Source organism: Lepidochelys olivacea, assembly GCF_965140295.1.
Source record: "Lepidochelys olivacea isolate rLepOli2 genome assembly, chromosome: 5".
Classification (NCBI taxonomy): Eukaryota; Metazoa; Chordata; order Testudines; family Cheloniidae; genus Lepidochelys; species Lepidochelys olivacea.
Genome location: NC_140415.1, coordinates 15,205,875 through 15,230,385, shown reverse-complemented (window position 1 = coordinate 15,230,385; position 24,511 = coordinate 15,205,875). Strand labels below are relative to the sequence as shown.

Genomic DNA, 24,511 nt, shown 5'->3' with positions numbered 1-24,511 from the left:
TTTAAATTGACTCCCCGTACTCTGTGTACCTGCCCACATTACTTCCTTAAATGTCTCTAATCCTAGGAGTGGGAAATCACTTCATGGTAAATAACTACAATACTGTTCATGAAATAAATCCCAGAAAGTGTGTTAGCCAATGCTTCACACTGTATTTAGCCATAAACATAAGCTCAATGATCCTTCAGTTGTGGTAACAGCAAATAAAAAAGACGGATGACTTCCTGGAGCTACTGTCAGTTGTTGAGTTTTATAAGTATCATTTTTTCAAAGATGGGTTTAAATGTTTCCTGATCTTGCTGTATGACCACAAAGGCCCAAGCCTGCCAGTTGCTGTGCATGTCTTAGAAGGTGCCAAGTGTCTCCAACTCCCAGTGAAGTCAGTGGCAGAGCAACTTGCAGCATCTGGGTTGCCCTTTTCTTTCTCCACAAAATCACTGGTTCTGCAGTTAATAATGCAGAAAACTTGTTATGCAGCATCGATTTTTTATGCAGGATTGACCTGCCCAAAGTATCTCTGTTGACTGGATTAGAGACATATCTGTCACTGACGCCTGCAGTCAGCTGGTCAGCCGTTTCCCTGCTGAAGAAGATTTTAGATTCTTTTCTTCTCCTCTTTGGACCATTAGCCCTCACGCTGAACTCCACTTCATCACAGGAGAGCCTGGATGAAAATAGTTGGAGCCAGCTCTGATTTCCTCTGACTTTGATAGAAGGGCGCGCAGCACAATACACAAGACGGATATCCTCTCCTTGGCTCTGTGCATTCACTCCTGTGTGTGTTTCAAACAGAGCTCACAAATCCTGTAGGTAAAGACAGGATTCATAGTGAGGAGAGCGGAGACAATTCTGGACATGAACCCGAGCCGGCTACAGGGCTGGAAAGGAAAAGGCTGGCTGCAAAGGAGGATTGTGCAACTTTCTGAAATATTATGTTTAACGGCAGCATCTTGATTTTCAGAAGCGCTGTGTTCTCACTATTCCATTCTAAGTCAATGGGAGCTGCAGATGTAGGCCTCTGTTGGTCTTTACATGTTTTTTTAATGGGCTTGCAAAATTATTATCTACCGTCTAGCTATGCTACCTCTGTCACTGTGATCACCCCCGTCATTGACAGCTGAGATTAACCTAGCGACTCTCCAAGGGAAAGGGCCCATAGCCACAGGCAAGCCGAACTCATCTGAAGTACCTCAGGCAGGTACTGTATGTCTAGTTGTTCCTGATCACAGTACATGACAGTTAAACACTATTCCTGTGGGGTGGGAGCTGAGCCAAGGACAGTGTCTTGTTTGAATTCCTGCCTTATAGCAAAGAATTACTAATACTTAATGTAATAGCTTTCTTCCCCCTAAATGAAGACAAAGGTTTAATTTAAACACAGTAAGAAGAGAAGGATGTCTGTGAAACTGGACTTTGAAATAAATGCATTTAGGACCTGCATGGTGGGCCTGTGCTGTCTCCCAAGAAACCAAGAGTGAAATCCTGGCTCCATTAAGACAATGAAGAAACTCTCATGTGGTCAGGATGTCACCCCTAGGTTCAGCTGCGGGGAGCAGTCTCTTGCTCCCTGGACTGGAAGGCACTGCAGTCCCTCAGGTCACCCCCGATTTCACACCCTACATACCACTGCAATAATCTTTGTACAAAGTATGCCTTGTGAGATGTCATTTGAAAACTCATAATTTGCTGGTCAGCATTGTCCTGATAAAATATATGTGGTAACACTATATGTGAAGTTATAAGATTTCCCTGTATGATGGTATTAACACAGGTTCCAAACCCCACAGGCCTGCCCAAGCAGAAGTCAGCAAACAGGTCTGTCCTAAACAAAGGAATGTGTGTTTGCATTTAAGCAATAAACAGACTCATCAAGCAGGAAGGAAAAACAAAGGAAGCTCAGACAGCTGAAAAAAACGAGCAGGGAATATCCTTCCACATAGACTCTTTTATCTTCTGATTCTCAGCTAGAAATGTTTTCCAAGAGGGGGACTGAAACTATCAAAAGGAGGGACAAACACCCTCAGGCACCCCCTTCTCTCTCCCTGCCCACCTCATTCTCCGAACCTAAGAAAAAAGGAAACAGCCATTGGACTCTGATGGAGGGGTCCTAACCTGAAAGTTTGGTCAGTAATCTACTGGAGTATGCAGTACGAAAGTTTGCTTTGCAACAACAATAGTTTCTTAAGTAGATATTAGAAAGCGCTTTGTCTTCATTTTTGTTGTAACCATTTCTGACTTTTATGCCTCATTACTTGTACTCATTTAAAATCTCTCTCTTTGTAGTTAATAAACTAGTTTTACTGTTTTATCTAATCCAGCATGTTTAAGTTGAAGTGTCTGGGTAACTCTATTTAAAATAATAAACTGGATATTATTCCCTTAAAGGTATAATGGACTTAATATATCCGTACTGTCCAGAAGAGGGCTGGGCAGCATAGGACATACATTTCTGGGTGTGTGTTGGGGTCACCCTGCAGTATAACCCAGGCTGGTGAGAGCCATGGTGTAACTGGCAGGCACTCAGGCTGTGGCATGCATGCTAGAAGGCTGTTTGTGAGTGACCCGGGTGGGAGCTATAGACATGTAAGACACCCATGGTTGCAGGGCAGGGGTGACACAGCCCGCCACTAGTCTGGATTGTATCCCAGTATGTCACAACCCCACAGCAGTGTCCATGGCCAGCTGGCAAAGCTAAAGGGACAGGTCACCTGAGTGTTTGTCCATTCTATGTCCCTCTTTCAGTTCAGCAGCAGGGTCCCCCCAAACATCAGAATGTGGTGGTGCCCAGGGTGCTGACAGCCTCTTTAGCCCAGGAAGTTCCCCAAGACATGGGGCCTGCAGGAAGAAGCCCTCTGCTAAGGAAAAGTCTCTCCAATTCAAATACACTCCCAGGATGCTTTCCGCCAGTCCTGATGATTGTAGCAGCTTCCCTGGCTGCTGGTGTGTTCAACAAGGACAGGGTCTTCGTTTGTATGACATACACGCTCTTAGAAAAGCATGAATGGGATCCAGTTTCTGATTTATAGCTTTCAGGATGGTAAATCATTGACCCTTGCTGATAAGTCTCCACAGATCATGCTTTAAAGAAAGCATTACAGGTTTCCTGCAAAAAGAAAAGGAGTACTAGTGGCACCTTAGAGACTAACCAATTTATTTGAGCATAGCTTTCATGAGCTACAGCTCACTTCATCGGATGCATTCAGTGGCACAAAGGATCTAGCAGAGAGCTCACCAGACAGGAGGATCTGCTGCTGTTTAGGGCTCCAGATGGCACATGACAGTGAAGTTAGTTCTATCTTCAGAAGTGCCAAGAGCTTGGTTCAAGTTAGACGGATAGTAGTTTTTAAACACCAGAACATGAACATTTTAGGGTTTGCTAGTTTAGTTTAATCTTGGATGTGGTTGCCTGAAATAACTGAAAAATTTCATGGGAAAGAGAGAGTCATAACTGCCACTGCCAAGGGGAATCTCCTCTGCTGTAGGGTTAGGTGCTGGTATCTCATGGGCTCTCAGTGTATTATGCTACCTACTCCTCTTGCTTATGATCAGGGCTCTGAGTTTTTTGCTGTGATTTTTTATTTAAAATCATGGGCTGGTCATGAATTTTGTTTTAAGGAAAAATCAATTTTCTTTTACCCTTAGAGATAATCTCTATGCCAACTTCAGCCTTTGGTGATTTTGCTGGAGGACTTCTTGGGAGTCAGTCTTGCAAGAGGAAGCATGGGCTTGTGGTTAAGATACTGGGCTGGGACTTGAGGCTGAGACTCTGTCAGAGACTCCCAGCATGCCTGAGGGCAACTCACTTCAGCCTTCAGGGTTGCAGATCCCCAGTGGTAAAATGGAGATGATGGCTTTGCCTTTCCCCCTGCCCTATGTGTCTCTTGTATATTTAGACTGTAAGTTCTTTGGGGCAAGGCTGGGCCCCGGTCTTGGCATGGTCTCTAAGCACCACTGTAACATTACTATTAATCAGCTACACCATATTTCCTTCCAGCCTCATTAGGACTGCTTCCCCAGGTTCCTGATCCTGATGGCCAGCCCCTAAAAGGTGGCATCTACCTCACACTGCAAGGACAAATAGCAGCACAGTCATCTAGCATCATCTTCACCCCCTAGGGCAGAAACCAGAGCAAGAACCGAGACAAAACCACAAGAGGTTTAAAAAAGATCACATGACCCAAGGAAAAATACAAATATTCAAAGGATTCCCATACACCTGTGCCCAGCTTGTGTATTTAACCAGCAGGAAGGTAACGGAAAGATGAAACAAGCCCATCAGTTGCCTCTAGTAAAATGCCAGTTGTTGATATTGTCCACACAACCTCCAGAGCCACAACAACTCACCTAAGCAATACTCGAATTTTCCTCATTCAGTAGCTGAAAGCAGGGATAGGTACATAACGATACAAAGAGGGAGTGTGGACTTTTGGTTAAAGCAGGTTCTGGGTCTCAGGACTGCTGGGCTCTATCTACTGCAGGCCTAGATCCCACAAGCCCTGTCACGGACTTGCTGCATGACCCAGGCCTCAGTTCCTTCATGTGTGAAATAAAGGAACAAATGGTAAATGTGGCAACATACCTCACATAGTTTAAATAGTTATTTATTTGTGGAAGTGTCTTGAGATCCTTAAATGATGCTTGACAGCATGCAAGCACAGAGTGCTATTACAATCATCCAGCATTGGAGTGAGCTACAAAACAAACTCCTTGAAAAGCATTTGGCCATTGTATAACAGACCTCGTTGCTGGAACATGTACATATACAAGGTGATAAATAATGATGCAGTTTAACATTAGCTTATCTAGCTATAGAAGTTACAGGTGACACATTACACATAAATCTCTCTCTCTCTCTTATTTTTTCAGACTCCTCCTCGCTCTGAGATCTGTGCATCAACAAGCCAGCCTTAGCTACGATTCTCATTATACATGCCTGCCTTCTCATTGACCCAGAATTGTGAAAGCAAAGCCCTCTTTTCATTGTAAACCCACTGGAGAGCAAAACTCAAAATCACATAAAACTGTATGTAATGGAATTTCCCTGTTAACTATAGTCAAGATTTCCCCCATCTGTTAGCACGAGCAGGAAACAAGAGCTGAGATTTCTTGCACCCAGCAGGGTCTACAGGTTAGCTTTCATGTTTACCATGTTACTACAATAGACATTTCATAATACAGAATACAATGGACACACACAGCGGAGGAGATGCATCACATTGAAGGGGACGGGCAATTTTATTAAACATAAATTTTTAATTTGTACTTAATATTGCACCTTCTTCTAATGTGAAAGTGCTTTACCCACGCGTTAATTGGGGATCATAACAAAACAAGCAGGTAGGTAAGTCAGTATTATCATCCCCATTTTATAGACCTCAAAGTACTTCACTCCAGTAAGTCAACACAGCTGGGAAACTGGAGTGCAGTGAGATACAGTGCCTTGCCCAGGGTCAGACCATGAGCTGGCAGCAGATCAGAACCCAGGAGCCTGGACCCCTCATCTCCTGCCATTTGATAGAATTCTACCGACCGTTCGAGTAAACAGCATTTTGGGGTGTGAAGTTTTGACCTCACTGGAAACCTCCCAACTCAGCAAAATCACAAAGAAAAAGATTCAGCTCCACAGAGTCATTATTTTCCATAAAAAGGGACAAGGAGTAAATGGAAAAAATGGAGGAATCTTCCAGGACACTTCCCCACTCAAAAATGCTGGAGCAGGCAGTCAGTGAAGTTCCACTGAAGCCAATGATCTACACCCATTTACACCAGCTCAGCATCTGGCTACAGCACTGAAGGAAGAGTTAACAGCAGACAATCAAGATAAGATGGTCACTTTTCTTGAGAGGAAGAATCCTCTAATGGTTAAAGAGCAAGAGTGGGAGCTAGGACTCCTCAGTTTTATTCCTGGCTCTGCCAGTTGGTCAGAGTAACCTTGGGCAGGTCATTTAACTTCTCTGTGCCCTATCTGAAAAACGGGAACAATACTTACTGCAGGGTTTAATTAGCGTTCCCAAAGTAGGGAAGGTCTGGGGTTTGAAGGTGATGCCTGATTATTGTTATGCTCAAAAGAATTGTATATACTCGATATTAACACAATAAAAACCCATACAAAGAGGTCACCCTTACTGGACAATCTCCTTTCTTAAGAAACTGGCATGAAGTATCCCAGACGTAGTGAATAATTGCCCCGTCTTTATGAGAAAGTCACCACGAGGAATCAACTGACTTTTGTGGGTCACTGGAGCAGTTGATAAGACAGTGTTCACTGGAGTCTGTTTCTTGAAACAGAAGCACAAACCCTTTCAGAGGGTTAGTGAATGATCAGCTAGTGTCACGAATAATCAGCTAGTGAGGCTAACTTGCAAAGCCTTCTGAGCAAGGAATGCTCTCAGGGTATGTCTACCCAGCAACCAGACACCTGCGGCTGGCCTGTGCCAGCCGACTCAGGCTCGCGGGGTTCAGGTCTGTGGCTGTTTCATTGCTGTGTAGACATCTGGGCTTGGGTTGAAGTCTGAGCTCTAGGACCCTGTGAGATGGGAGGATCCCAGAGTTTGGGCTCCAGCTCAAGCCCAGAAGTCTACACAGCAATGTAACAGCCCGGTAGCCCGAGCCCGAGTCAGCTGACATGGGGCAGCCAAGGGATTTTCTTTGCTCTGCAGACATACCCTCAGGTTCCTGGAGACTGGCTCACGCCTGCATGTTCACATTCTTTTTGGGGGGATGCTATTTCAGATTCTTTTGGGGGGGATGGAGTCGTTTTAGCTGACAACGTCACAGTAATGGCAGTGGCCGTTGCAGGACGGCACAATAGTACTCTAGCAAGATCTTCTCCCTCCTTGGCTTGTAGCTGCACCAAATCTTCTCTCACAAAGCAGAGGGAGTCAGGGGCTTGCTACATGTAAATCAGAGTGCCAGCATTTTTGCCAGCTGGCTTAAGGGTAGATACATGACAAGAAGGAATGTCAGACAACTGCCACGTGCTGTTTGCCCAAAAGCCTGACTCAACCCAGTGCACTGCACACAGCCAGCCACAGGACTGGAGACAAGCAACGCAAAGTATAATGAAGCGATGAATTCCAGCCACAGCAGCAAAGGAAAGCAGAATGGCAAGGAAAGTACATTGCAAAGAATGATGTGATTTCAGTGACAGGACATGTGTGTAACATGCACCGTCAGCAACAAAATGAAAATGAGGGCCGCTCCCACACCACCATCATAAACATTTTCTGCACATAAACGAAGCGTCAAATTCTCCTCTCTGCAGAACACAAAATGGGAGCCTGTGCCCATACAAAATAACATCACCGGCTGGGGTACAACATTGTTACATGGTATGGACAATGCCTTAATGTGGCAAGAGGCTTTCCATATAATCCTCATCCACCTGGTCCTTTTCCCTAAGGGCCTTCTTGCCATCCAGCACCCTCTCAGCTCACGGAGTGATGCTATGGCTGTCAATACCTGTTTGTTTCAATCAAGGTGACCTCTTCCACTTTCCCTGGGAAGAGCCACATCAGTCATGACTATACCTGTGCTACTAAACACTTGCTTGGAGTAGACAGAGGACAGACAGTTTAGGTGAGACACATGTACCTCCCATCAGCTTGGCTCCGCCTTAGCTGAGAAGTGAGAGAGACCCTGCCATCATTTCCCAGAAGCTCCCTTCCTCCACATGTGATGTGCGGGGCCATAGACTTTCCTGTGTGACCTTGGGCAAGTTGCTTCAGCCCAGATCCACAAAGGAACTTCGGAGGAGGCCCCTGAGCACACCTGCCAGATTCAGGCCCCGCAGGTGAGATAGGTGCGGGAATGCTTATCGGCACCTGCCTCTACGATCATGCTGGGCTTAGGCGTGAAATAGGCCACCTAGATGCCTGCCTGTGCCAGCAGTGCACTTGCCTCCAGGTAGAAACTTAGATGCCTCGGGATCTTTTACAGTGAAAACGTTGGTGCTGAGTGAGTTTAGGGACCTACAGGGCAAGGTGGCAACCGAGTGGGGGGTTTTGTGGACTGCAGCAGCACATTCTGGTCTTCAGGTACCTAAATCCCTTTGGGGATCTTGGCCTTCATCTCCCTGGGCCTCCATCTCCGTGTCTGTAAACAGGGATAAAGATCCTTCCTTTCTCCTCTTTGGCCTGTTTTGTCTATTTAGATTGCAAGCTCTTCAGGTCAAGGACTGTCTATGTACATTCCCAGCATACGGGCTCTGATATTGGTCCAAGATTGTAGATGCTACAGTAATACGAACAATAAACAATAATAATCTCAACCACTGAAGAATCGCATAAGGAGAGAGGTAGTCTCTGACGTACTAAGGATCCAAACCTTTTAGAGCTTTATGGGTTAAAACTAGGTGGGGACAGTGCCTGGGGAATGAGCATTTGTTAAACTGAGCTTTTAAAATAGAAGGAGAGATAGAGATGGATATTAACCGGATGGTGCCTATAAAATTATATCGGTCTGTCGTAACCATGAAACACTTGCATAAACAAACACAAAAAACACTGCCCTCTCTTCACTTACACTTTTCTTTTCTATAATTAATTGGGCAAGAATGGAACTTGGGAAAAGCTCAACTATGGTCAGAATTCCTGGACTTCTTTCTAGTAATAACACACTGGGAGCAGCTGCAAATATCTAATTACCTGCAGCATGTTGAGAAGCAGGCTTCGGAACTTGGTCCCCTCCACCATGAAGAGCGCCATTTTGTCACAGAGCTTGGCGGCTGTGGAGGCGAAGCTGCGGTCCGTCACTGCTTTCTGGTAAATAGTCTTGACAATCTCGCCCAGCATCTCCTCGGAGTTGGTGGAGTTCTGGGCCTCCTCCATGAAGGTGGTGAGCTTGGAATCCACGTCACTGCTGTTGTTCCTCATGCTGTTGAGGATTTCAATTAATTTGTCCATTTTGTTCTTTTGGGGGTTGGTCGCCTCCACCGGCACTTCGTCCTGGCCCGTGAAAAGGGAAAGACAAGGCATCTGTTACACAAGGGAAAAACAGACGTATCAGCCCTTGTTCTTTCACAGAAAACAGGGGGTAAGGGGGCGATGGGAGTCACACAATCAAATCTACAACGAGGCATGTTCTAGTGGCACACTCTAGTGGTCTGGGAGCCCTAATTCCTGCTCTGACAGGGACTCCATCTAGGACTCCTGTGCAAGTCATATGACATCTCTGTGCCTCAGTGCCCCCATGTGATAGATATACCTTTGTACCTCAGAGGTGTGACATTTACTAAGGGCCCATCAGCCAAGTTTGCCTGCAGAGAAAAACCAAAGCTACTGATACTGTGAACACACTGACTCAGCAGGACTCTGCTCAGGCACCTGGAAATACCAAGGTCACATGGGCCCCAGGTTTGTATAATTTTTGGTGGTGCCCAGAATGGGTCCAAGCAGAGGTGTCCCAACCATTGGACGGACCAGGGCCCCGCACTTCAGGGGGCTGTGGGGTCCAGGGTGACCTGGGAGGGGTAGCAGAGGGCCTGGTGCCAGCAGCAGCGAGTGACCCGGCTCCAGCCCGCCCTCCTCCGCCAGCTCCCGGCGTCGCTCAGAGGAAGGGATGGAAGCCGGAAAGAGGCAGGGCAGGGGTTTGGGGGAAGGGGTGGAATGGGGACAGGGCAGGGGTGGAGCAGGGGCAGGAAGAGGTGGGGGGGGGGCTTCAGGGAAGGGGTGAAGTGGGGGTGAGGTGGAACAGGCTGGCTGGGGCCGGGTCGCTCGCTGCTGCCAGCACCAGGCCCCCCCCTACCTTTGCAGGCCACCCTGGCCCCTGTGGCCCCCTGAAGTGTGGGGCCCCCCAAAGCGCAGGGCCCGGGGCAGTTGCCCCAGTTCATCCTATGGATGGGATGGCTCTGAAAATATAAGCCCAAACATTGTTGGAGCCGGGCCCACATTCCTGAATATTGGTGGAGCACTGGAACCACGGGCCCATATAACTCACCACCTATGCAAGGTCACACTGGGCATATGCAGACATTAGCATAGTTATTTCCCAATTTGGGTAGCATGAGACCTAGCTTTGCAACAGGGAAGCTGTGGGGATTACTTAATGCTCATAAAGTATCTGGAAGGTGGAAAGCGCTATAGATATTCTAGTCAAGCCCTCCCATAACTTTCTGAGCAGCTCACAATGATTAGCAGTAAGCAAAGCACTTGAGATTTCTACAACATATTGCAGGCAACAGGGAACTTTGATTATTCAGTCACTGACTAGTAGAATGCTATAAGGAGCTAGCTCTGCTTAAGTAGCCAGGAATGCAGGTTTTTCTTTTGCTTTTGTGAGGCAAGTGCTACATAAGAGTCAGCCATGTTATGCCGTTCCCTCTCTCTCTTCCACTCTTCTCACTTTCCCTTCTTTCCTAGTGGTAGTAGTCTGGTCCCAGTAGACGTTGCTCCATTCTCCCTCTCACGTTACAAATTCACAGCCCACATACTCTGGTCAGTGGGAAGAACATTAGCCTGATGGTTTAAGGCACTGGGCTGGGACTCAGATCTTCAATCCAGTCCTGGTTCATCCAGACACTTCCTGTGTGATCCTGGGCAAGTCCCTTGATCGCGCCATGTCTCTGTTTCCCATCTGTAAAATGGGAATAATGCTGCTTTCCTATCTTATGGGCTTTTATGAAAATAAATTCACTAATATTTGTGAGGTGTTCAGATTATACAGCTACAATGACACAGAAGTACCTAGATCGGGATAGACACTGAACAACCTCAGTGATAATCAAGACTATCACATGCAATATATGCACAATGTGAATGAATTGCAGTTACTACAAGAGCTCTAACTTTTTCATCTCCTGGCTTTTGTGCCTTTAAATTAATAACATTACCACTCACAGTATTGCAGCTTTTTAACATTTAATTACGCTGTGAAACTTTTTGCTAGGGACAGACATGCAGTGGACATCTCACATTTGCTATGAGCTAATGTCCTCTTTTCCCTTTTTTCCACTGATAAAACATTGTGTCACACTCTATGAAAGTCCCCTGAAACCTTTAGCAAATTCCAGGTGTGGCCTTGAAACCTGATGGGTGGAGCTGTCAGTAGGCCAGCTGTGTAAGCTCAGTGCTGGACATGGGGCATACACATAACTTGGTGTTTACCTGGAGTATTGCTCTCACATGACCCCACGCTCCTAGAAGCTATGACTATGGGTTTGATCCTTCAGACCGTCTCTTCTCATGTAAATAGTCCCACAGAAGTCAGTGAAATTGCTCACACGAGTAAGGACTGTTTAGGTGAGTGAGAATTTGCAAGATCAGACTCTACATTAGGTCTCAGGAAAGAAACTTGCAAGTGAGTATTTTAAAACAGTTTGCATATCATCTATATTTTACAGGAGAATGTTAAGAATTAAAATGGTCTACTTCACACTGCATACATACAGATACACAGACATATTCAAATGGGTGTGCACGCAAACACACAACAGAGCTGTTTATGTTCCTGGTGGTTTCATTTCATGTACTAGATGTGCTCTGCATATCTGCATTTTATTTTTTACTACACATTTGAATATTTTTTGCTGAAAAATCATTTGTGTGGATTTTTGCAATATGCACAAATACACTCACAACAAAAATCCTGCATTCTCCAGGGTGCATGTGGACGGATTAAATTAGCTATTAAACTATTAAAGCTTAAAGCATAACTATTAAGTTATTAAACCCTTAGAAATTTGAAACTTTGTTTCCAAAAAGGATTTCTCATCCATCACTTGCACACACAAGTTTTGTTATTGTTGAGTTGTTCAAGAGAAGGGGGAAGGATAAGGGTGCTTTTCATATCTGATCAATCTATCTAGATAAATGGATATCAGGTTTAAGTGGCTAAATCTATGTATCCAGTGTTCAAAGTCTGAATTCTGCACTCAGTATCTAGATACAGGAGGAGAGACATAGCCACATTTTAGAACACTCCAGAGATTCAACTGGCATTTGCAAAAGGCTGGGAAATGCACATGCTCCTGATTTGGGCTCATAAACCCTCATCTTCATGCGGTGTTTTCTGCAGGGGGGAGTTCACAATTCCTCCTTTGAAAACTCGGTCTTAACATGAACACCAAACAACAGGTCAGGCTCAGTTAGACAGAGAGACTCAGCAGCGTCTCAGTAAAAGGCCTGACGAAGAACCACAAAACCCAGCCACCCACCAGAAGAAATGTTGACTTTAGGAGATGAGATGATAAATTTGGCTGTGCTCAGGAACAAGGCCCCATGTAGGTGTGTGAAATGATTAACATTTGAGCTTTTAATAAAGGGAAATTCAACTCCCCACGGGAATAGTACCTTTTCTTTTAGTCTCCTTCGCAGTCTGTCTTTGGAAGATTGGAGCAAATTGACCTTTGGCCTTTCCCCGATGCGCTCATGAACACTGTCTCTCCGCTTGGTTTCTGGTTCCTGAATGTACTGCTGAGACTGTCTCTCCACGACCTCCGTGCTCCGGTGCATCTCCAGGGGGATGTGCACTGTGCAGACGGAGGCGTCCTCGATTTTCAAATTCTCAGTCTCTTTGGCATTTCTGTGCGTTTCCTTGTCGTTGGGCGAGTGCTTCTGGTTGTGGTGCCATCGCCGGGTTTGGCTGTAGCCATGGTGAGCTGGCCTCCCTGAGGAGTGAGGGGCTTGGCCTCCCTGGTAGAGTTTCTGGTGTTCCCTGTTGTGTTTGGCAGTACCTTGCTGATGATCCGTGTGCTGCTGCTGCGATTTGTTTCCTCCAGGAGGCCTCTGTTGTCTCCTGCAAACACAAACACACAAGTCAGCATGCTCAAGCCCCTCACCTTCTCCTACATTCATCTGCACCAGGACAGCAACAAACTTGCCACAACAGCTTCCTGAACAAGGGCTTTCCAATGATGTAATTTGTGGCACTGAGTATTTCCGTGATCGTTACTGACGAAGAGAGCAATTTCCTGCAATTGGACAATCCCAAACAACAACAGTCCAAACATGTTCGCATTACCCAAGCCCACAGAGCACTCTCATGCTGATCAATACATCTCCAAGCCCTGCTGGGCACCCAACACAACTTCCATAGACCCCTGGATGATCACCACCAAGTGTCTTTCACATAATTCCCGTTCCCATGCTAGTCCTTTCCCTGGAGCTATGCTGCAGGGAGCTAGACAGAGTTAGCAATCTCTTGTGTGCCCTTGACCCTGTTCTCACACCACTATTCCCCCTCCTCTCCCATTTGTCTTTCCTTCCTGGTTAGAGTCAGCTGCTCTCACTTGCTCTCTGGCACCTGCCTGTGACTGTCCCGAACAAGTCTCCAAGCCTAGCAATTCTTTTGGTCTTAAATACAAATAGGTTTTATTGGCAGGTTATAGAAATAGAGAGAAAAAGTATGAAATCAAAAGGAACGTAAAAGAAAAACCAACTGGACAAATGCTGCAGAAAGTGCTGTTACAGGAGGAAGGATGGTCCAGTGGTTAGAGTCCTAGCCTTGGCCTTGGGAGGCTGGGTTCAAGTTCCTCCTTTGTCACAGACATGCCATGCAACCTTGGCAAGCCACTTACCCTCTCTGTGCTACAGGCCCCCCCCGTCTCTAAAATGGGGTTAACAGCACTTCCCTACCTCACGGAGGTGTTGGGAGGATAAATACTTGAAAGATCGAGGCAGTTAGATACTGCGGTAATGGAGGCCACGTAAGTACCCCAGACAGATAGCTAACCCTCGGCTTCACTAACAAAGTTGGCTTTACAACACCCTAGAAATCTTACATATTGTTGCGCCCAGTGTGTCCGATCTCTGCCAGCTGGGTCTGTATTTCGCCATTGACCTGGCAGACTACACCACCTAGTCTCAGATAGTCTTTGTGTCTCATGTCTTACTAGAAAGTCTTCCCCCTTTTATAGGTAAGAGCTCTGTGTGCCTTCCCAACAAAACAGGAGAGATGTTATATCGCTATCCGAGACAGTACAAAACCTGACACGTCTCTGACCTTCCCCCAACACGCTGGGTTGGATTTTCAAGAGAGTTAGGTGGTCAAGCCCCACTGAATGTCTAATTGCTTTGGTCCCCTTTGAAGGATTCCAGCTTGTTGCTATGTTAGTTTAGCAGTCCCTTCTAGACCAAAGATCTGAAGGGTTGGCTTCTCCCAACCTCAGAAGTAAAAATGTCTCTTTGGATAGAAGCCAAGCAAGGAAGAGATCTCAGGAAAACTCTTTTCCATAAGTTTATGACAAAAGAAATTTTGGTTGTACCCACACTGTTCCACCAACTTGGAGCCCTCAGTTTCAAAGGAGTTCCATTTCTGCGTTCTGGTAGAAAGTTTTTTGAAATGTAACAGGAGTTGCTAAAACTGAGCATCAAGAGACAAAATTAGAAAAGAAAACTAACAAATATAAAATCCAACACTTGGCTGCCAACTCTCCCTATTCAGGCTTTACTTTTCAGCAAAGCCCTGACTGTTTTCACCCTGTGCCCTACAAAATGCCCTCCCACTTCTATGGATTTCAATAGCATTTTCTCACCAAATGCACCTATTTTTGGCCTTCATATGCTGGCATGCTTGCCCAGCAACATTCGCTGAACATTAGCAGGTTCCTGTGAGGGCCAGGGGAGGAACAGTGTCAAGTTATAGAAGAACGTGGCGTGTGGGCTTCTGCTCCTTCCTGACATGACCCCTGTTACTGCTCAGCTGTTTACTTTCTAGTGAAAAAAGAGGGAGTCATTATCCGCTCTGTCCGAACAGACATGCTTTGCCCCTCTATGGCACATGTCATCCAAAGCTCTAAAGACACATTACACACAATCATTATGTCTTGCAACACCCTTGTGAGGTAGAGGAGAACCTTTATCCACATTTTACAGATGGGAAAACTGAGTCACTAAGAGCTATGGTGGAGATTTACCCAGGCACATATGGGAATAAAAGTCTGCAAATGATTTGCCCTAGATAGCACAGCTAGTCAATGGGGGAGCCATCAATACAACCCACAATGTCCTGGCTCTTAGCCTCTTGTTCCCACTACTAGATTATATCGTGTGTCTCCCTGAAAAGCAACAGTAAAACGAATGAAGTAATCTGGCCACCCATTCACTTGTGTCCACAGTCCGTATTTTCTTTAGAGGAGCCAAAGTATCTCGCGTGGGATGTTTCCCACAAAGCAGACACTGTCATCCTAAACGATAAAACAAACAAACAAACAAGTGTACGCCTGTAACACTGAAAAGTGAGGACATTTTCCCCTTGCTCCTTTCTACAAGAAGCTGAAGCTGGAGGAAATTCCTGCCAGCAGATGCAGCCAAAGGGTATCTTGCATTCTCCATCTGAACTTGGACATTTCAGATTTCTAAACAGGCTGTCCCAAGGCAAGATTATCAGGGTTTGCAACACATGAAAAAAGGGGAGGAAGTTTAAAGGTCTGTTTTCATAAAAAAAGGACAGGATTTAGGGTAGCCTATGACCTGTGTGGTTTTCCATTGCTTTAATCCAGGTTATCTTCAAGGCAACACTGGAATAGAGTTTAAAAAGATGCACAGGAATTTTTTCAGAATGCCACATTGCATCCAAATCCCATTTAGAGGTTGTGCAGCTTTTACCAGGGTTATTTCCTTTACTCTCGCTGTTGATTATCCAGATAGCTGGGCATCTAAACAGAAGCTCCTGCTCTTATCTAATCAGACTCTCTCCTCCAGCTCATTCAGTCTGGTGACTGTGACATGACAACTGCTTCCCTATGGCAGTGACATGTAAGGTCACCAGTTCTGGACTGTGAATGCATCAAGGTGGGGGAGTAGACATCTCTAAAAAGGAGAGCCTCTATTTACAGTGCTGTCCCTTTAAAAGGAGATACCCCAGAGCCCTGGATTGTGTTGGCTTCTCAAAGACTGCATAGGGCTAGCAGTAAAACCAGCAGCAGTTCCCAGCATGCCTTTTAACCCTTGCTACTTTGTTTAAAAAGCATGGTGGATCTGCACTGTAAAATTCAGCACTTTTCAGGCCCTTGGAGTTGCAATGACAGAGATTCACAATTTGCACTGACAAAAGGAGAGAGGCTGTATGTAAGGACTGGGGCAACCATAACATTCATGAAACTGGCTTTGTAATGTTAAGTGTCTTTCCCCTTCTTTCTAGGCCCTTACACCTCAACCCTCAGAAGGCTGGATCTTTTTCACTATTCGTTTTCAAACATTTAACATCTGAGTTTTTTCAAGAGAAAGAATTTTATACAGAACATGCAATTCTGACTTTAGGTGTTAGCTGGACACCGATGAAACATTTTTGCCTTAACTTTTTAATTTTTTTTAGTAAAGATTTTTGTTTGCAAACAGATGTTTTACTTGTAATTAAAATGTGTTGTGTTACCTGTATCATTCCCCTTCAATATTTGCAACCCAAACACAATAACCTCATACTGCTGCATAAGAACCGGAAACTGAGACTGAACATAAACAGAAAGCAAAATTGACCAGTTAAACTCATGCATTCAAGTCAGAGGAAAGTGCAAAGCAATAGAGAATGAAAAGTAAGTTAGATTTAGAATACTCTTCCAATTTTAACAATGTAACTAATTACTAGTAACCTAGGTAAAGATTTTTTTAACTCACTTTTATATTGACATTGCTCTATTAAGGATAAAGCTTAGCTCTCAAATACCTCTTTACACACTTACAGAACAATCTACAACTGTATTAATTAATGGAAACAGATAAATATTGATAGAGCCTTGTGTGCAGAATCTATATTTTAAGAAGATTGTAACTTACAGCAAACAGGAAAGTTTCCCGTCTTCCTCATCTCCTTTTCTATTTCTTCTCTCATTCAGTTTCCAAATTTTTTTTTGAATGTCTTAAACCTAAATTCAGTGGTATGAGACTAAACACAAATTCCTTCCATTGCCACTGAACACGAGTCTGTTCTTCCCACATTTAGCAAAATATAAGCCCTCGGTCTTTATGGTTAAAAAGCTAGTTGGCCTCAGAAAATGGGTTGAACTAATGCGGGTACCAAGGAATACAGTTCTGATGGGCTGACTCGTTTGGCAGACAGATCTGGAGACTGTTTAGCCACTGACCACTGTAATATATTTACGAATGGCCACTTCCTTTGTCAGAGCACATTTAGCAGATCAGTGCAAATTTGTTCTAGGAAAAGTATAATAAATTGCCATGTGAAATGTTTTAAATAACCAGCGTTATTTATCTAGAGGGGAACTGGAGTGTGAGGATGAGGATGACTCTGAACCACAGAGTGGGGATTATTCACATTACTAGTACAGAACCAACAGTGAAATGCAATCTTACTGGTTTACTGCAACAAATTTGTGTCTGTCCCTCTTATGGATATGCACATTTGCTTGGCACAGATCTGGAAATTTAGAATATTAAAAGAGTGTCTCTCATTAAAGATCCAGTTTTGGGCTGCAACAATAACACAGGAACGTGAAAGACACACTCAGGATCATAGTTCTGACAGTTGCAAAGGCAATATTCATATGGCCAGCAGCTGAACAAACACAAATGCAAATTTGCAAATAGAGTCACCAATTACGACTGAACACACGGCAGTTAAACAAGTAAGGAAAAAAGTTTACAGAAAATAAAGAGGCAAAGGAAAGAAAATGTCAGACAAATAGCGATGTCATTGACTTGGCAGCCAGCAGAAACTCAGAAACTGTCCAGCATTCAGGAAAACGTGGAGAGAGTGTAGGGTGACCAGATGTCCCGATTTTATAGGGACAGTCCTGTTATTTGGGGCTTTTTCTTATATAGGTGCCAATTACTCCCCACCCCCGTCCCGATTTTTCACACTTACTATCTGGTCACCCTGAGTGTAATGAGTCCAACCTCTTTGTAAACCAGCCCAGAAAAAGTAGAAGGATGCCTGGGGAGAATGTGAGGATTCTTCAAGTGATGGAGAGCTGTTCATAAAACTTAATGAAGAAGCTGCAGATTCAAATGAATGGCTAATAAAAATAAGCACAGACGGGGCTTGGTCCTGCTCCCAGTGAAGTCAAATGGCAATCTCCCATTGGCTTCTATGGTGTAGGATTAGGGCTATAGCCTACATTCACAGATTCATATTCATAGAGTTTAAGGCCTATGAGAGCATCAGAACATCTAGTCTGACCTCCTGTATATCGGAGCCATTAAATATCACCCAGTTGCCCCAGTTGAGCCCAATTTGTTTGCCTAACATACAACTTGCGTTTAGCTAAAGCATCACTTTTGAAAGGCATCCAGTCTTGAGTTGAAGACATCAGGAGATAGAGAAGCCACCACTTCCCTTGGTAATTTGTTTTAATTGTTAATCACAGTCACTTAAAAAATGGTACCTTACCTATAATGTGAATTTGTCTGGCTTCAACTTCCAGCCATTGGTTCTTATCATGTCTTTTTCTGCTAGATCTGATGAATCGAGGCTCTCTCTACATTGAATTTTCACCAGTGTAACTAAATCAGCACAATAACGTGTGCAAAACCCAAATATAAGTGCACTGCCCTGAAAAGTAATGTCCAGCCTTCATTACACCCTTTTTTTCCTGAAGTTGTCTCTGAAATCTTCAAACTGAAATATGAATGACATAGAATCATAGAATATCAGGGTTGGAAGGGACCTCAGGAGGTCATCTAGTCCAACCCCCTGCTCAAAGCAGGACCATCCCTAACTAAGTCATTCCAGCCAGGGCTTTGTCAAGCCTGACCTTAAAAACTTCAAAGGAAGGAGATTCCACCACCTCGCTAGGTAATCCATTCCAGTGTTTCACCACCCTCCTAGTGAAAAAGCTTTTCCTAATATCTAACCTAAACCTCCCCCACTGCAACTTGAGACTATTACTCCTCATTCTGTCATCTGCTATCACTGAGAACAGTCTTGATCCATCCTCTTTGGAACCCCCTTTCAGGTAGTTGAAAGCAGCTATCAAATACCCCCTCATTCTTCTCTTCTGCAGACTAAACAATCCCAGTCCCCTCAGCCTCTCCTCATAAGTCATATGTTCCAGTCCCCTAATCGTTTTTGTTGCCCTCCGCTGGACTCTTTCCAATTTGTCCACATCCTTCTTGTAGTGTGGGGCCCAAAACTGGACACAGTACTCCAAATGAGGCCTCACTAGTGTCAAATAGAGGGGAATGATCATGTTCCTTGATCTGCTGGCAATGCCCCTACTTATACATCCCAAAATGCCATTGGCCTCTTTGGCAACAAGGGCACACTGTTGACTCATATCCAGCTTCTCATCCACTGTAACCCCTAGGTCCTTTTCTGCAGAACTGCTGCCGAGCCATTCGGTCCCTAGTCTGTAGTGGTGTGTGGGATTCTTCCGTCCTAAGTGCAGGACTCTGCACTTGTCCTTGTTGAACCTCATCAGATTTCTTTTGGCCCAATCCTCCAATTTGTCTAGGGCCCTCTGTATCCTATCCCTACCCTCCAGCGTATCTACCTCTCCTCCCAGTTTAGTGTCTTCTGCAAACTTGCTGAGGGTGCAATCCACACCATCCTCCAGATCATTAATGAAGATATTGAACAAAACTGGCCCCAGAACCGACCCTTGGGGACTCCACTTGATACCGGCTGCCAGCTAGACATGGAGCCATTGATCACTACTCATTGAGCCCGACAATCTAGCCAGCTTTCTATCCACCTTACAGTCCATTCATCCAGCCCATACTTCTTTAACTTGCTGGCAAGAATACTGTGGGAGACCGTGTCAAAAGCTTTGCTAAAGTCAAGGAACAACACGTCCACTGCTTTCCCCTCATCCACAGAGCCAGTTATCTAGTCATAGAAGGCAATTAGATTAGTCAGGCATGACTTGCCCTTGGTGAATCCATGCTGACTGTTCCTGATCACTTTCCTCTCCTCGAAGTGCTTCAGAATTGATTCCTTGAGGACCTGCTCCATGATTTTTCCAGGGAACGAGATGAGGCTGACTAGCCTGTAGTTCCCAGGATCCTCCTTCTTCCCTTTTTTAAAGATGGGCACTACATTAGCCTTTTTCCAGTCATCCGGGACCTCCCCCGATCGCCATGAGTTTTCAAAGATAATGGCCAATGGCTCTGCAATCACATCCGCCAACTCCTTTAGCACTCTCGGATGCAACGCATCTGGCCCCATGGACTTGTGCTCGTCCAGCTTTTCTAAATAGTCCCAAACAACTTCTTTCTTTACAGAGGGCTGGTCACCTCCCCCCCATGCTGTGCTGCCCAGTGCAGTAGTCTGGGAGCTGACCTTGTTTGTGAAGACAGAGGCAAAAAAAGCATTGAGTACATTCGCTTTTTCCACATCCTCTGTCACTAGGTTGCCTCTCTCATTCAGTAAGGGGCCCACACTTTCCTTGACTTTCTTCTTGTTGCTAACATACCTGAAGAAACCCTTCTTGTTACTCTTAACATCTCTTGCTAGCTGCAACTCCAGGTGTGATTTGGCCTTCCTGATTTCACTCCTGCATGCCCGAGCAATATTTTTATACTCTTCCCTGGTCATTTGTCCAATCTTCCACTTCTTGTAAGCTTCTTTTTTGTGTTTAAGATCAGCAAGGATTTCACTGTTAAGCCAAGCTGGTCGCCTGCCATATTTACTATTCTTTCTACACATCGGGATGGTTTATCCCTGTAACCTCAATAAGGATTCTTGGAAAATACAGCCAGCTCTCCTGGACTCCTTTCCCCCTCGTGTTATTCTTCCAGGGGATCCTGCCCATCAGTTCCCTGAAGTTGTCAAAGTCTGCTTTTCTGAAGTCCAGGAAGTCCGTATTCTGCTGCTCTCTTTTCTTTCCTATGTCAGGATCCTGAACTCGACCATCTCATGATCACTGCCTCCCAGGTTCCCATCCACTTTTGCTTCCCCTACTAAGTCTTCCCCGTTTGTGAGCAGCAGGTCAAGAAGAGCTCTTCCCCTAGTTGGTTCCTCCAGCACTTGCACCAGGAAATTGTCCCCTACACTTTCCAAAAACTTCCTGGATTGTCTGTGCACTGCTGTATTGCTCTCCCACCAGATATCAGGGTGATTGAAGTCTCCCATGAGAACCAGGGCCTGCGATCGAGTAACTTCCATTAGTTGCCGGAAGAAAGCCTCGTCAGGGATCACTTTGTTCATCACTAAAAGCAGCCACTTCTGGGATGGAACACAGCAGCTGTTTAACAGTGCACAGAAATACTACATGGCTGATGAGAACAGGAAGTGAAGGAAACTGCTGTATCCAATGGAACCAAACAAATAAGGAAAATTCAGGTTGGCGGACTATAAAATACCCAGCTGGCAATATGGCCCAGTCACGGAGTTAACACCTTCTCTCATTTTACAGATAGTGCCTTGGGTTCTCACAAGTAAAACAGACCTACGGTGGATTTCAAGTTTCTCCAAAAGATGCTAGGCTGGATCACCAGCTGGAGTGAATTCGTATAGCGCCACTGAAATCAATTTCATGCCAAAATGCACTGCCTGTTCAGACCAGATGAGTATCTGACCCAGTGTTTCCAGCAACATGGGCTATCCACTCCTTCTGAGGCTCTGATTTAGAACCGATACAGAGGAAAGGGTGTCCCGTACTTAAACAACAGCTCCACTTCCCGCTGTACCTAGATGTTGTTTGGATGTCTCCCATCCAAGTACTGACCCAGTCCAACACAGCTTAGCTTGTGAAAACTAAGGGTCTGTCGTCACTGCAGAGTTAACTCACGCATTTACCAGAGCTACCTCGCATGTCAACGCACCTGTCTCACCAGAGTTTAGTGGTGTTTTCACTCTGGGCCCAGCTGGACCTGTAGGCTAAAACCCAAGTGAAGCTTGAACTCAGGCTGGTAACCCTCCTACTTTGCAGTGAGGACACAGGATAAACCACTCAAGTGCTGACAGTCCTCCTGTGCCTTCCCCACAATTGCCCCTGTGTGCCCAGAAGGACAGACAAGGTCTCCCACAATTCACTGGGAAAGAACCATAGAGCGGCTCAGGTTACAGCAGCACAAAAATACACTGTGATGTGGCTCCACAGAAGTCCCAGCAACACACACAGGTGAAAAGAAAAGGAGTACTTGTGGCACCTTAGAGACTAACCAATTTATCTGAGCATAAGCTTTCGTGAGCTACAGCTCACTTCATCGGATGCATGCATAAATTGGTTAGTCTCTAAGGTGCCACAAGTACTCCTTTTCTTTTGGCGAATACACATTAATACGGCTGTTACTCTGAAACCACACACAGGTGAGTGCAGCATCAGTGAGGACATAGTAAACTCAGGTATGACTTTACAGTGTGGCCGCTCACATCCAGGGTAGGCTAACAGCGGTGCTCAGACCTAGGCACCAACCATCTGGGTTAACTCTACGGTGAAGACACACCCTGAATGGTTCACAATACAAGGTTGTAAACGGCAGTCAAAATTAATATCAAGAAAGCAAAATTAATATTTAAAAAAGGGGTGTTTAGAGGACAGTAAAAAACATGCAGTTCTTTTCAGATTTGGTTTGTGCTGCTTATGAGATGGATTCATTTAAAAGATTTAAAAGAACATGTAGTTTGTAAGCAGATAATTCCAGAAGTTGTGTTGTTTGGGAAGTGGCCATGTGCTGATAACCTCCATTCTTGCCTTACAAATGCAGAATCGCTTCATTTCTGCAGAGCCGCATGCAGCACTCAGTTTCAATCTGTTTTGTAACTGTTTCATAATAGAATTACTGCTGTGCATGATTTAGGTTGTGCCATTCAGTTGTGAAGCTCCTAGTTTCCTAGGTCAAGATTGTTGATACATATATCTCAGATGGCCCAGTGGGACCGAGACACAGAGACACAACCTTCCTCTTTCTCCTCAGCACAAGCATTTGTACAGGAAAGGATTTATTGTACCATGAAGTCTGGGATTAGAAACATACCCTCTGCAGATATCAGCATGTTGAATGCACTCTTATTACAGACTTATTCTGACATATTTACAGTTGAACAACCAGTTTGTGTTTTCCTTCACTTGCTCACTTGTGACCTGATCTTTATGAGATCAGCTGTAGTGTGTCTCCTCAGCAACATGGGCTACTGAGAACACATCACACCTCTCTTCTGCTCTTTACACTGGCTTCCCATCAGAGAGTCAAGTTCAAAGTCTTGGTCCTTTATTTCAAGGCACTCAATAACCGGGGACCAAGGTAGCCAAAAGGTCACCTAAAACTCTGTGATGAAGAACATGATCAACAACTTCATTCCCGAGTCACAGTGTAACTCTCCCCCTTAAAGGTAAAGCTTGTCTGTGCAGGAGACAGACCTTTCTTGGGGGCCGGTCCCAGACAGTGGAACAAATTCCACGAGAAACTAAGGACTTACACAAACCTTCCCACCTTCTGCTCCAAGTGCAAGGTGGATTTCTTCAACTTGCCTTCTCCGATATCAACACGGAACAGCATGTATATTAAAAAAAGCCTACCCAAAGTCTACCCAAAACAAAACATGCACCGCACACACCATTCTCCCCAGTGGGACATGAAGGGAGAGAGAACAAATCACACGAAACATGAGTGACATTGCTTAATGCACGGCTGGAAGCCACTCGGACACTACGGCATTGAGGAAAGCATAAGAAACTATGTAAAATAGATTATAAGTCCCCCTTACACGCAACAGGTCCAATCTTTCACCCACTGAAATCAATTGCCCAACACTCATTGATTTGAGGGAGCACTGGCTCCAACTGGGCATAAGGTCAATTAGCTCTTCTGTAGCAGTGCTCATGGGTCAGGTCTCTCATTTGAGACAGCGGTAAGGTGTAATCTCTGTCCCACCTCAGTGTCCACTAAGGTGCTGCACTGCAGAGACCTCCAGTCTGGCTGGAGAGCAATGGGGACCAAAAGAGGTGACCAGAAAGATCCAGATTCTGGCACTGCTACTCATATATGGGGCTCTATGGATTTGTGTGCATGATTTCTTAAATTAAAAATATCCCCTCCCCCTTCCAATGGAAATGGGGATTTGCTGTTCTCCGTTTCTCAGATAGGATAGCCACGTCGACGAAACATTTTTCTTAGCCTGAGGTTTTCGTCAGGTGCAATGTCAGAGTTTTAAAACAATTCACTCCCGAAGCTGACAGTTGGGCTATTGCAATGGGATATAACAGGTGCCTCTGAGGAGACAAGGCCATCATTCTAATGATGTGTTGAGCTTCACAGTCCTCGTTTAGGACCTGATTCAACAAGCCATCCTTACTCAGCACAGCACAGCACAGCACAAACTTAGGCTGCAGGCCTGGTCTACACATGTGTGCTGAATAGGGATGCACTTTAGCACACGCTTCAACACCTTATTTCTGATACTAGGGCAGGATGGTTTTCCCCTGCAGTCCCTTCCTCACTCACCTCTTTTCACCTTGCTCTTACAAGCACCGCACCCTGCACCTGCACTGCGCAGGATCAAGCACTCAGAAGGAAGGGAGTGTTTAAAATAAAACAAGAAACACTTGAAGATTTGTCTGAAACCTGGGTGCAGCTCCTCAGCGGACTCCAATGGACTAACACCAGTCCACACCAGCAGAGGATCTGACCCACTGTTTTAAAAGAACAATCTGAAGACAATGTCAGTTGCATTCTGA

General features: G+C 45.1%; 1 protein-coding gene across 2 annotated transcripts in view; it reads right to left on the bottom strand.

Annotated features, from left to right (window-relative positions):
- Positions 1-24,511, bottom strand: part of CTIF (cap binding complex dependent translation initiation factor) — a 351,658-nt gene that overhangs the window by 97,167 nt on the left and 229,980 nt on the right. The window contains exons 9-10 of one of the 2 annotated variants that reach the window (XM_084627673.1): positions 12,288-12,732; positions 8,646-8,975 (exon numbers count right to left, since the gene is read on the bottom strand). In XM_084627673.1, the coding sequence (XP_084483799.1) occupies positions 8,646-8,975; positions 12,288-12,732 (775 nt within the window). The remainder of the gene's footprint in view (positions 1-8,645; positions 8,976-12,287; positions 12,733-24,511) is intronic. The other variant, XM_084627674.1, reaches the window with a different exon arrangement.